Here is a 13,095-nt window from a genome sequence, read left to right on the forward strand (position 1 = left end):
CAAAAGGCGCGCCGACATCGTATGTCCCTCTGAGCGATTTAACAGACAGCATACCCACAAATTCTTTTGTTTTCTAGGAAGCTTTTTGTACAACAGTATAAACAAGTATCTCTGTATATACCCAATGAACAGCAAAGAATGTAAATATGCACTGCAGAAATGGCTCAAGGGTAAAACATATGATGACACAGAAAACCTGTTAATAGTTATTAGTTAAATTACTTACTTTAGGTATGCTAGCTATAAATAAACATTCTGTCAGCAAAATTTTATTTATGTAACAAAATTGTCAACCTTTACCTTTATCAACATTGTTTTGGTGTAATTATTTATAATATCTGTTTAATAAGCACTAACTTACATAATAAGTATGGATACCTAAAACACAGGCAAACATTTTTGCTTAGTTTAGGTATACTACCTTAATTAACATATTGTTACTAACCAAATAATTTCATAGTCCCATTTAAGTTTCTTGTATTTAGGCTAAGTTTTTATTCAATAAATTTATCTTATCTTATCTTATCTTAATAGCAATAAAGTATTTATTAAACAAAATAAGTTTACCTCTTCGTTCTCTTTAATCTCCAGATCCTGTAGCTTCATCGTTTCCATCTCTTCCTTCTGTTTCAGCATTTCTTCGTAGCAAGACAACACTGGCTTGTTGTGGTCGTGGAGAAATTGCTGGAATGTTTAACAAAATCATTCTTAAACGCTTATTACACAACTTTACTATTCAGCTGGAATACTATTTTTATCATTTACAAGATTCAAATAAACCAGCAGTCAAAATCAAAATCAAAAAATATTTATTACCCTTCACAATCAAGTACAAAAAGACAATACAAATTAGGCCAATGATTCTAACCTAAAGTGTGAGGGACTGGTGCCTGAAATAGGTTTCAAAAGAGAAACCTGTGCTACGGGTGATCAGGCGTCGTCCACGATACGAAGCAGTAAAAGAGAAATTAAATAAATATTGGATAGCTGGATAACATTTTATTGTTGCTGGAATGATTTGATTGTTTGTTTTGAATAGGTTCCGTAACTAATAGTCTGATTTAAAAAAATCTTTCACTATTAGAATCTTACATTATTTCTGACTAGCTTTCCGCCCGCGGCTTCGCGCGCGTGGACTACATTATCTACATATTTTACGGAACCCTATTTTTTTCCAAAATAACATTTAGCCTATGTTACTCTTGGATAATGTAACTTTCGAATGGTGAAAGAATTTTTAAAAACGGTCCAGTAGTTTTTGAGCCTATTCATTACAACCAAACAAACAAACAAAGTTTTCCTCTTTATAATATTAGTGTAGATGAACATAGTACAAAGTTCACCAGGTCAGCTAATATTGGATAAATATATTTCATACCTGGGCATGTTGGGCAAGTTCAAAAATCATGACCTCTCCGCACCGCTCAGCAGCTAAAGCCTCCAGGTCTTTGAGCAGATGGTTCGCATTGTCAGTTGATAGTCCATGTATTTTGTGAATCGCTATACTTGGAGGCCTGGAAAGTTTTGAAAAAGTTTTTTTAGAAAAAAAGTATATTAGATAGATAGATCTGTACATACTCAGTGGCGGCGTAGCATGGGTTGGCACCCGGGGCGGTTACCCCCCGTCATAAGTCCTAAGGCACCCCCCTGGTACCCCCAGGATTTTGGGGTTACCTACCGATGACTGAAATCGCAGCAACATATCATGACATAGACCGCAGATTTGCCACGCAGATGTGCCAGTGAGTACTAATCTGCGCGACTTGTGTCACCCCCTGATGCTTGGCACCCGGGGCGGACCGCCCCCACCGCCCCACCCTTACGCCGCTACTGTACATATAATATTTTAAACTATTATGTTGCATTTTTACTATAAAATTATCACTTCACGGGATTTATTGCAACAATTGATTTAATGCTACTGTACATACTTTATTGTACACTACACAGGACAAGAAAAGTAAAGACAGAAATAAGGAGAGCACAATTTAGGCGATCTTATCGCTATAAAGCAATCTCTTCCAGACAACTTAGCTAGAGGACAGAATCGGTATTTTGTACGGAGAAATTATTTGACATAATTTTTGTTTCTTTCACAGATAATTATATTGAGAATTTCAGTATAGCTTACTTGTCAGGATATGACGAGCAGCACTTGAAGTGCAGCGTAATAGAGCAGTGAACGCCTTGTATGGAGAAATTATTAGACATAATTATTGTTTCTTTCACAGACAATTATAATGTTAATTTCAATACATATAGCTTACTTGTCAGGATATGATGAACAGCACTTGAAGTGCAGCGTAATAGAGCAGTGAACGCCTTTTATGTCCGAGTTGTGCAGTGGATGCAGCGTCAGCAACAAGTCCAAAGGCCTCCATAGTTTCCACGCTATATTCTCACGGTTATCTATCACTGCTTCACCGTAAATAGCCTGGAAATAAAGAATAAAAATAAACTGAAAAAATATTTTAAAATACCAAAAATGAGGCATCAAGAAGTACTGATTAATAGGAAAAATATTAATTTTAATTCAGAAAATATAGGCTATAATATGCTGCAGTGTTTTGGAATGATTTATCCGTATAATTTTGTAGCTTAATAAACTGGGACATTTCATCATTCAAAATTTAACTTCGTAAACCAACCTCACAGTGAGATGTTTTGATAAAACAGTTAATTTTAATAGAAATAGTCTAAAAATACATCTTACCTGCAGAGCCGCAAATTCGTTGTCTTGTCGTTCTTCTGTAGTTTCCTCACTCATTTTTACTGACGAGAAAGATCATAACCTCAACTTTATGTTAAAAATGTACGTTAAAACACGAATATTAATAAATTTAACGCTTTTTCAGCATTTATTCCATTTTACCGCAACAAAACAAATCGAAGTTAATCGGAGAATTTATGTCATTGTCAATGTCAAAATTGTGTCACTTTTGACAATAAAAGTTTACACGTGCACGGTCCGAAATGCTTTGAAACTGGCTACAATTATTTTTCATTACGGAACTTTATTTTTCAAAAAATACCAAGCTATTTTACTTACTTTACTAATTATTTATTTCTTTCTTTAGTTATTGCCCTACTAACGACGAAGATGAAGCCTATTTTCTAGCACCAAAATAAAAAAAATATTTTAAAACCAAAAATCAAAGCTAAAAGCACTTTACAAAGTAATTTAAGGAGGTACCTCATCATCATCATTTCAGCCTAAGGACGTTCACTGCTGAACATAAATTGCCTCCCCAATGACTTTTAATCTATGTATACCTATCGCACGTTCGCACGGTTGGTTATAGCGGCCTGCATCCAGCGCCTTCTTGCATCAGGTGGTCGGTTCACCTTGTGGATGGTGCTAGTGCTATCTACTAGTGCTAATCTGTGTCAGGATATTATGTCAGCGACTTTAGTTCGTTTACGGATCTCCTTATTTCTGATTCTATCTCGTTAAGAAATTACCTAAATCGTAAAGAAGGTACCTAATTACATGTAGGAACTAATACTAGGTAGCCGGTAGGTACTTGAAACAATCTGTGATGATTATCTTAATCCATTCTGCAACCAATCTCCCTGAAATTAGCAATGTTATTATACTCGTATCTTATCGTAATAATTAATTTTAATTATTGATACAATTGAATATGAGTCTGGAGAGAGTTTGCAAGACATCAACGTTTTCTTAACAATTTCAACTTGGAAGAATCATGATCAAGTCAATATTTATTTTTGTGATCTCTCTAGCATTTGCTATAGGGCAAACTACATTGCGTAAGTGACTATATTTTTATAATTTCTAAGTTCGTGTAAAATATATATTATGCGTGTGTTTTAAAAAGTTAGGTACGTACTTACACTAAGTAATTTTGCTTTGTTACTTTTATCACAGAAAGCACACTTAACGTACGCGCCCCCTTTAAAAAACCGGGATAAAAACCATCGTATAATTTGAATCCCTGGGTATCAAATTAACTCTATGCCAAATTGCATCCAAATCGGTTCTGTGGTTTAGGTGTGAAAGAGTAACAAACATCCATCCTCAAAATCTTTCACGTTTAAAAATACTTAGAGGATAGGATGAGAACTAGGCGAGGCGTGGTGGACGACGACTTTTAATAAGTAGGTACTTACAGTACAGGCGTCAGCACAACATCCGTCTATAAATTTTTGTTGCACATTAGTCTGTACGACTCTACCGAGGTATTCCTCGAAGCGCACCCAGTTTGAGATGCACTTAACGAAGCGCATCTGAACTATTCCTCGAAACGCACCTAACTATGCCTACAATGTACATACCTACATGTTACCTTGTTGTTGAAAAGTTTAGGTGTGCCTCAAAATGGGTGCGCTTCGAGGAATACCTCATTCCTCGTGTTTAGCTTGACGTGAATGATGTTCTCTATACTTAAAATAATTTGTTACAGTCAATAGAATGAAGATTGTCGACCCAAACCCATACTTTTTCCAAGTTTTGCAAGAGACCTTCTATGAAGTGGAACAAAGGGGATGGAGCTCTTTCCGATTGGCAGACTTCACTCAGCAATTGAAGTAAGTAACCAACTATCAGCCCCCCTAGATAAAACGCACTTTTTGATCGAATCGAAAATCGAATCCGTCAAAACTCCATACAAAAATGGGCTTTTCGACCACTTTTCGACCTGTTTGCGATTATAATTTGCACTTTGTCTAGAAGCCCGGTCCGTGAGCACGTAGAATTTTGTCCAATGACCCCTAGCTACCCATCCTTATCGCTCGCGCGTAATTATATTGCTGTCGCGACTGTGCGACTGGCACCCGCAGTGAGTGTGCGAGCGCGATAGCAACATAATTACGCGCGAGCGATAAGGATGGGTAGCTAGGGGTCATTGGACAAAATTCTACGTGCCCACGGACCAGACTATAGACCCACAGATAGGATCGATCAGTAGAAATCAGGGGTGGCCATCGCCGTCACCATTACGCACGCAGGCTGCACGCTAGTTTGGCCGAACCTTTACGCATTAAAAACTAAAGTATCTAGTACGATCTTTGAAGATTTCAGTACAGTCTTACTGCATTGAAATGATGGCGGTCAGTCTCATTCACTCGCTATTCCTAATCCCGCTAGCTCGAATGCAGCAATCCCGAATTACTTCTGATAAGTTTTCATCCATACCTACTTACGTACATTGCCTCTTTTTCAGTGAAATAACCCACACCAACATGCTAGTAACTGGAAACGTCAGCTACTCCAACGGATTCTTGGTGTCCATCGAAAAGATTGACCTGAACGCCGTTTCTACTTTCATAAGCCACCCCCTCGTTGACGGTGTGCCAGTTACCACAGCTACTGTAAGAGGGACAGTAAACCTCAGGGATGCAAGAGTGGGGTATGATGCTGTTACCAACATAACCAGTGATAATGGCAAGCAGCGCAGATACACAGGGATCTTTACCCACACTCTTATTCAAGGAATTTATCATGTAAGTCATTATCATCATTTCAGCCACAGGACGTCCACTGCTGAACACAAGCTTGCAATGATTTCCACATCACCCGGTTGTTAGTGGCCTGCATCTAGCACCTTGTTGTCGCTCGTCACTTCTGTTCTGCGTACTATGTGCCCTGCCCATTAAGTAAGTAAGTACTTACACGCTCTATCCTTGGGGGAGGTCTTTGGAGAAGTGGATGTTATTTAGCTTAAACCACAACGACAAGCTAATTCTCTCTTGAGGGCGGTGATTTTCTCATCATAGAACTTCTTGAAAGAAAAATACGACGGAATCGTACTATCAGCGTGTCGGGACATTCACTTATGTCCCGAGTATCGCTGAGCGGGCGCCTTTTTGGCTCGGGATTTTACTGGTCTGGCTGGATTATTTTACTGTTTTTTATTAACACTAGAGTACACGCGTGGCCTACTAGAGTAGACCAGGGTAACATTTTACTCTATAACTTTTTGAAAACTCGCGCCAGAAAGCTGGGATTCCAGGAAAGCCTCGTTTACTAAATTTGTCAATAAGCCAGTAAAGCTTGGGTCGCTAGTGTCTGCACACTTTTCTAAAATTGGCCGTCAAAACTGCGGGTCTACTCAAAAGCCCGAAATCGCTCAGCAAAAAAATATTGAAAACTTGCAAAAAATGGGTTTATCCCATGTACCAGGCAGTAGAAAGTGTTGAATACTATGACATATTTAAAAAAAAAACATATTTTTTCAGTGATTTTGTTTTTGCTAATATGGATCTCAGAGTGCAATTTTGGTCCAAAAAATTTACAACTTTTTAATCTGTTTATAATGTTTTATCCCAAATGGTTATATAAATAAATTTTGATTATAAAAGATCTTTAATAAACACTTTTATCATTTACATAGTAATTTTATTCATAAATTGCTTACAAACTGATTTACAAGGATTTTAAATTGGCTTACCAGAGTAGGCCACGCGTGTATTGGTGTAAAAAAAGGGGCGCGTGTACTGTAGTGTTAAATATTTTTTTCTTCTTTAAGTACCTTTTTACACTTGTAATGAGGATCAGTACTGTTGTAGAAAATTCAATAAAACTAGTATCTACGTTAATCTTTAAGACATAAGAAAGATATATCTTTTTGAATTATCCAAATCGGACCATTACTTACGAAGATATTAAGTAATAAACATAGGCCGTTTTTGCCGCTAAAAGTCAACGTACGCAAGGCCGCGTGACGTCATTATATCCGAATCGAGCGCAGCCGGCGTACTAATGGAATGGAAAATATTTTTTTCCGGCTAAACTATCAGTTTTAGAAAAAAACTTTTAATAACATTTATTCTTCAAAATAAAGTAACCTATCGACCAGTAATTTTTAAAAATAAAAATTGTGAAGAATAAGTATTGCTATGTCCAAAAACCACATTTTCATAGGATTCGATGCAATGCGGAGACGCGGTTGGGGTGAGTGTAACTTAATGATTGTTTGTATTGAACATAATAATACATAATATGATGCTAATACCCAGTTTCTGGCCTGGGGGGGGGGGGGGATAAGTCATACCCAGCTTATAGCCTAGGGGGAGGGGCAAGCCTTACCCAGCTTCTGGCCTTGGTGGGAGGGGGGAGAGGCAAGCCATACCCAGTTTCTGGCCTGGGGGGGGGGGGGGGGTGTAAGTAATACCCAGCTTCCGGCCGAGGGGGAGTCATACCTAGCTTATGCTTATGGACTGGGGGAAGGGGCTAGCCTTACCCAGTTTCTGGCTTGGGGAGAGGGGGGGGGAGTGGTCAAGTCATAACCAGTTTCTAGGGCTGGGGGGAGGAGCTAGCCTTACCCAGCTTATGGCCTGGGGGAGGGGGGGGGGGGGGTCAAGTTATACCCAGTTTCTGGCATTTCTGGCATGGGGGGAGGTGTCATACCCAGCTTCTGGCCGAAGGGGAGTCATATCCAGCTTATGCTTATGGCCTGGGGGTAGGGGCAAGCCTTACCTAGCTTCTGGCCTGGGGGGAGGGGGAGGGGTCAAGTCATACCCAGTTTCGGGCCGGGAGGGGGGGGGGGGGTAAATCATACCCAACTTCTGGCCGAGGGGGTAGTCATACCCAGCTTCTAGGCTAAGATTAAATAGATTTCCAGCACGGAGCGGCTGTCCTTTCCTGCAGCAGCTGGCCCGCCGTAATTCGGGAACGGCGAATAGATAGGTAGTTGCGTAGGTTTAACTCAGAAAAACTAAATAACAGGTAGGTATTATTAAGTGTACATCGAAATGATTTTCATAGCAATGTCTTATTGTTATAAGTTATACCTTATTGTTAGAAGTAAATAAATTAATACTTATACATTTTTATATTTTACTTGGAAGAAGATATGACTCTAACAACACTTATGTACACTTTATTTGAATAAATCGCCAAATATACCACCGCGGAGACCCCAATCGCGTCTCTGCGTGCCATTGAATCGTATGAGCGTTTGGATTTTTTGCGTTATTTTTCACAATTTCCATTTTTAAAAATTACCTATCGATAGCTTACTTTATTCTGATGAATAAATGTCATTACAAGTTTTTCTCTAAAACTGATAATTTGGCTAGAAAAAAATATTTTCTATCCACGCAGTACGCCGGCAGCGTTCGGATCGGATATAATGACGTCATCGTCCCCGCGCCGGGCGGTCAGTGAACTTTTTTAGTAATTTGGCCATAACTTCGTCAATTTTTGTCGTAGAACAAAAATTTTTGCACTGTGTATTAAGGATTTCTTAGCCCTATAAATCTGCATTCACAGCTAAAAATCGAAATGATCCTCATTGTCATTGCTTGTCCCGTGCCAAATAAAGATTTAATTACTATCCAAAGTATCTCTAGTCTCTACCACTCTTATATTCTTGGCATCCTCCTTTGCCTATCGTTTTACATCATCAGTTAAAATATGGTTCCTTTTTCATAGAGCACGATGATCGGTCAAAAGAAAGGGTTCTGAATGGGGACCACGTATACCTAAAGAACGACATTTGAATAATTTAGGATATCAACAATAGGGTTCCTTTTTTATAATGAGTACGATGATCGGTCAAGAGAAAAAGTTCTTGAGTGGAGACCACGTGGAAATAACGAACACTGGATAATTTGGGATATTAGTAGGTAACACTAATATTATTTTCCAGATTTCAAGAAACATGAACACGAATGAGACATCCGTAGCGTATACAAACCACGGCGTATCAGGGGGCAGTGGAGTGAGGATGGTTTATCTACCGACAGATGAAATATCTGAAATCTTGTCATTACGGGTAAGAGAGCCTAAGATCTTTTTTGACGCCATTTTTGAGTGAAAAATTCAATCTTAGGTGTTGTTACAAAAAGTGGCAGTTCTTCTTCTTAGGGCTATATTTCACCGGGACACCATGGCGGCGCAACCAGTCGTCGCTACCCACAAAATGTATTCAGCTTTGCGCAACCAAACGGACACCAGGTGAGTAACTCTCTATTATAGAGCTGTATACATTTTGTTGGTAGCCGGCGACTGGTTGCGCCGCCATGGTGTCCCGGTGAAATATAGCCCTTATAGGGTTGGTTTTAAAAATCTTGTGTGTCCTCCGAAGTCTGTATTAGAAGAATCATCTTTTATTGGTCTGTCTTAAGTCTAGAACATCTGGTTAAATTGTGTTACATCTAAGAAACGATACGTTTACGAGAGTACTAGACTCTCAGGTGAAGAGTCCCTCTTTCTTACTATTGAGAACAAACTTGACCTTCACTGGTTGGGTTTTTATTGGCGGTCAAGCTATAGATCCTGGCTACACAGGAGTTGCAGCGAAAGTTGTGGAGAATAGTTCTGTTACTATTGAGGGTTGTCTTAGAACTATGTATCTAATAAACTCTGTTAAGTATTTTACTTACCTTTGTCTCGTTTCCGTTGTTCACAATTAAATTTCAGATCTACCATAGCATCAAAATGATTGGAGGCTGGTTAGCCGTTTCAGTGCATTGATGATACAACAATTTAAAAGTTTCATTATTTTCTATTTTAGTTCGAGGCGAGCAGCAGTTTTACGCCGACGAGGAATTGGTTCGCCAACGAAATTCAAGCAATCCTGCTGGATGTAGCTACAAATAAAGTACCATTCCCTGAAGTTTGCTTTAATTGCTAGAACTGTTTCGTGATAAACTTTTCTATACTGCATTAAAGTGGTATTTTATTATTACCCTACATACCCATATTAAATTTTTGTGCGACGATTTTAGAAATTAATGAATTGATGAAAATTTTTTTTTTAAAGCTGGACCTACTTTTGTAATTTTCTACTTTAGCTAGTAGTACTAGCAAACATAAATGTTTACAACAATTCAACAAATTAGATGTTAGCTAAGTAAAACCATGATAAGACCCAGTACTGACTTCATAATATCTATTTAAATAGGTAAAGAAAACAAATTCACGAAAACTCAATAATTTTAAAGAATTAGGCAAATAAACAATCTGATAGACGGTCAGGTCAGGAACAATTAAAATCTTTTGAGAATAGTTATTGTTTATTGCATCAATTTAACAGTTGTAGCATGCCTCAGGGAACTTTACTTGGTTTCTTACTACGTCATCAACGATTGGTTGGATTATGTGCGTCCCCCAGGAGACAACCACGGGTTGAGTGCTCGCAGGGACAAACTGAAAAATAAAATAAAATGTTAAAAAATCGTCAAAGAACAAGTTCCACTTCCATAGCAAGAACATAACAAAACAGTCTCTGAATGTGGGCAAAATAAGATCTAATATTTTATAGATCGTGGATACATCTCGTCGCTCTTTATTCGGTATTCTGGGTTACTTATTACCAGGTGCATTTGATAATTTTGTCATAATAATGTACTAATTTTCTTCAAAGATATAACTTAACTCATCACCGCTATGTGATAAACAGACAACGCCATCTATCGATGTCGTACGGAAAAATTTAGTTTTTATAAATCAAAATCTTGATTCTTCTTCAATTATGATAGTCTTACCGTAGTTCCAACCAAATCGCTGATATCAGTGTGAGGTATAAAGGACATTAGGTTGGTGGCTAAAGTCGCAGGTTGAGCTCCAACCACAGTTACTGTGATCTCATTTGTAGCCATATTTTTCAGGATCTAGAAAAAAAAGTACGATTAGGTACATGAGTAAATAAGGTTTGGGAGTGTCGTTGTGGCATTGGTGCAATACGCAGAATAACTTTATCGTCTGTTTGAGACAAATAAAACTTTCTATCTATCTATCTACCAAAAGCTATGGTATAAATAAACCAATCACAGAAGTATAGTAAATAAGTGCTAAGTAAGTAATAACTTTTTGATTATGAATTAGTCACAAGAATGAAGGTTCAATATAACGTGATAGTAGAGATCAAGCTAGCTCTAAAAATATGCACAACTTAGGGTAGGCACTTAGTCATAGTTCTGAATTTGTAAAAAAGTAGATCGTTGCCCAAAATTTATTTTATGTTTGTCTGGTCGATCTGTGAATTGTGATTGTGTGATTTTTTGTTTTTGTCCTTGCATTGGTGCACACTGGGTTGGCCATAACCATGGCCATGACATTTATCCTGTGGGTCTGGACAAAGTGCACATTATATTTGCAAGTCAGTCCAAAAGCGATCGCTAAGCCTTTTTTTCTATGGATTATTTGACAAATTCGATTTTTGATTCATTTATGAAAGTGCATTTTGTCTAGGGGGGCTGGCGTCATGAGTCGACTCCAGTGTTGTATTCCTAATTTTTTTTATTTTTTTTATTTATTGTGTGTATTTTCTCAACATAGCAAAATTGGTGCGGTGAGATAGTGGCGCCCTCTTGTCAATGTCAATGTCTTGTTTAATGTTTTGTTTTTTGTATTTAAAATGTTGGTTGGAGAGGCACCCGCTGAAAACCAGCATCGGGGCACGCGTGCATGCACGCGTGGCTCGATTAATGCTGAGCGGGCGCCTTTTTGGCACAAAATATTATGCGTGTATAGTTTTAAGTCCCTTTGTTCTGTTTTTGTTTTCTTTTGTGTCAAATAAAGTTTTTCTTATTCTTCTTATTCTTATTCTTATTCTCAAACGTACCGAGAAATTGAAATTGAGCAGCCTAAGCGTGAAGGTCGACGTGAACACGTACGTTTCCCCATTAAGCTTTGCCTCCACATCAAACCCGTAGACCACGTCATGTAGCCTTAGCAGGGCTCTCACGTCCACCGTGCCCACTTGGGCTGCCGTCGCCCACGACCAGACCTGCTGGATGGAAGCTTCAGTGACGTCAACGTGTTGGACTTTTAAGACGTAGCCGTTTTTGAAGGTGACGGTGCCCGCGAGCTCGCGGCCGAAGAGTTCGTATCTGGAATCCATGAAAATTGTGTATAGAATCGCATCAAAGAAAGACATCGTAGTTGTAAAAGGTGGTATTTTGCAACCAAGCAGAGTCAGTCAACGCAGTCGAATGTACGGTTATTATAGAAGAAACAAAAAAGAAATAGGTAGGCACAGTTTAAACTGACAAAAAAGGAGTCGAAGCAATACCACTAATGCTGTTTGCAGAACAGAAAACTTTTGTAACTATTCGATTTCAATCAGATCTGGGCTACATAGGATGATGCACTGAAGAATAAAAAAGGATTAATCTTACTTGACTTCTTCGGTCATATCCGGAATCTTTAAATTGCACCATTGATAATCCTCTATACCATGAACGGTTTTCTCGAGCACTTCTAGCACGTACGACCTGTGCTCCAGCAAAGTCGCCCTTCTTACTGAAAAATTAGAACAATTTTATTAATATCTTAACATTTATATTATTATGCTTACGAAGATTTACCAGCATAGATCACTTGGAAATAGTAGTCGATACTTTAGGAATCACTAGCCTAAGGCCTTCCTTGTTTCAAATTTTTATTCAATCTCAGTCATACATTTTCCCTTTTGTGACTGGGCTAAGCGCTTAGATCACCTAAAGCTTCATTCTCTAATTCGGAGCTAAGAAGTAGGTATAGGTGAGTGTAAGTGAAAGAGTAAGACGTAGCGTGGGCAGGCCTCCTACTAGGTGGACTGACGATTTGGTAAAGGTCGCGGGAAGAGCTTGGATGCGGGCAGTGCAGGACCGTTCATTATGAAAAACCTTGGGGGAGGCCTTTGTCCAGCATTTGGCTGAAACGAAGTGAAAATAAACAAAAAGAAAATTTATTCTCGAGGTCAATTCTGAGACAACAATAAAATGATATACTAAAAAGTACATACCAGTTTGACCATCAACATTTGCACTTAGTGCAAAGAACAAGAAAAGGATGAAAACCTTCATTTTGTTCACCAACTCACTTCAATAATAAAAACATCTTTATTTTGCCTAAGCCTTTAGAAATTACATTGTACTTAGTTCAAATAAATCGGCTGATAAGACAATCTTTTACATTGTTGATTAATTACTTAAGATTTCAGATAAGAGTGATTTAAGATAGAGTGCCCATTAATCAATTAGATTTTGTATCGTTCGCAATCTTTGCAACCCATGCATTGCTACCAACATGCAATTTGTCACGTAAATATGGAGTAAGTAGGTACTAGCTTTCTGCCCACGGCTCCGCCCGCGTGGAATTTTGTCTGTCACAGAAAAACTTTATCACGCGCGTTCCTGTTTCAA

The 13,095-nt window shown here is 38.4% G+C and overlaps 3 protein-coding genes across 4 annotated transcripts in view; 1 reads left to right on the plus strand and 2 right to left on the minus strand.

Moving 5' to 3' along the window:
• The window catches only part of LOC135080804 (eIF-2-alpha kinase GCN2), a 44,351-nt gene extending 42,140 nt beyond the window's left edge, over positions 1-2,211 (minus strand). The window contains exons 1-3 of the mRNA XM_063975527.1: positions 2,132-2,211; positions 1,379-1,514; positions 568-684 (exon numbers count right to left, since the gene is read on the minus strand). Coding sequence (XP_063831597.1) covers positions 568-684; positions 1,379-1,514; positions 2,132-2,211 — 333 coding nt within the window. The remainder of the gene's footprint in view (positions 1-567; positions 685-1,378; positions 1,515-2,131) is intronic.
• Positions 2,212-3,623: 1,412 nt separating this feature from the next.
• LOC135080354 (uncharacterized) lies at positions 3,624-9,636 on the plus strand. 2 transcript variants are annotated; one of them, XM_063975004.1, is made up of 5 exons: positions 3,624-3,715; positions 4,425-4,548; positions 5,184-5,463; positions 8,613-8,738; positions 9,480-9,636. In XM_063975004.1, exons 2-5 carry the CDS (start codon positions 4,433-4,435, stop codon positions 9,597-9,599), a joined length of 642 nt encoding a protein of 213 aa, XP_063831074.1. In that variant the 5' UTR covers positions 3,624-3,715; positions 4,425-4,432; the 3' UTR covers positions 9,600-9,636. The 2 variants fall into 2 exon arrangements, with proteins under 2 accessions (XP_063831074.1, XP_063831073.1); XM_063975003.1 differs by having other exon boundaries at positions 3,625-3,771.
• A 326-nt stretch (positions 9,637-9,962) lies between these two features.
• LOC135080356 (uncharacterized) lies at positions 9,963-12,833 on the minus strand. Its single transcript, XM_063975005.1, has 5 exons — positions 12,696-12,833; positions 12,088-12,211; positions 11,532-11,799; positions 10,453-10,578; positions 9,963-10,114 (listed from the first exon to the last, which is right to left on the minus strand). Exons 1-5 carry the CDS (start codon positions 12,754-12,756, stop codon positions 9,995-9,997), a joined length of 699 nt encoding a protein of 232 aa, XP_063831075.1. The 5' UTR covers positions 12,757-12,833; the 3' UTR covers positions 9,963-9,994.
• Between the last annotated feature and the right edge of the window lie 262 nt (positions 12,834-13,095).

The sequence above is a fragment of the Ostrinia nubilalis genome, chromosome 18 (genome assembly GCF_963855985.1).
Source record: "Ostrinia nubilalis chromosome 18, ilOstNubi1.1, whole genome shotgun sequence".
Lineage (NCBI taxonomy): Eukaryota > Metazoa > Arthropoda > Insecta > Lepidoptera > Crambidae > Ostrinia > Ostrinia nubilalis.

Excerpts from the sequence above, each read along its gene's own strand:
- LOC135080354 (XM_063975003.1), top strand. The coding sequence starts at position 3,708 with ATGATCAAGTCAATATTTATTTTTGTGATCTCTCTAGCATTTGCTATA. Across the intron at positions 5,464-8,612 it reads TTATTCAAGGAATTTATCAT|ATTTCAAGAAACATGAACAC; the intron begins GTAAGTCATTAT and ends ATTATTTTCCAG. Across the intron at positions 8,739-9,479 it reads CTGAAATCTTGTCATTACGG|TTCGAGGCGAGCAGCAGTTT; the intron begins GTAAGAGAGCCT and ends TTTCTATTTTAG.
- LOC135080356 (XM_063975005.1), bottom strand. The coding sequence starts at position 12,756 with ATGAAGGTTTTCATCCTTTTCTTGTTCTTTGCACTAAGTGCAAATGTT. Across the intron at positions 12,212-12,695 it reads AAATGTTGATGGTCAAACTG|TAAGAAGGGCGACTTTGCTG; the intron begins GTATGTACTTTT and ends CTAATTTTTCAG. Across the intron at positions 10,115-10,452 it reads GCGATTTGGTTGGAACTACG|TTTGTCCCTGCGAGCACTCA; the intron begins GTAAGACTATCA and ends TTTATTTTTCAG.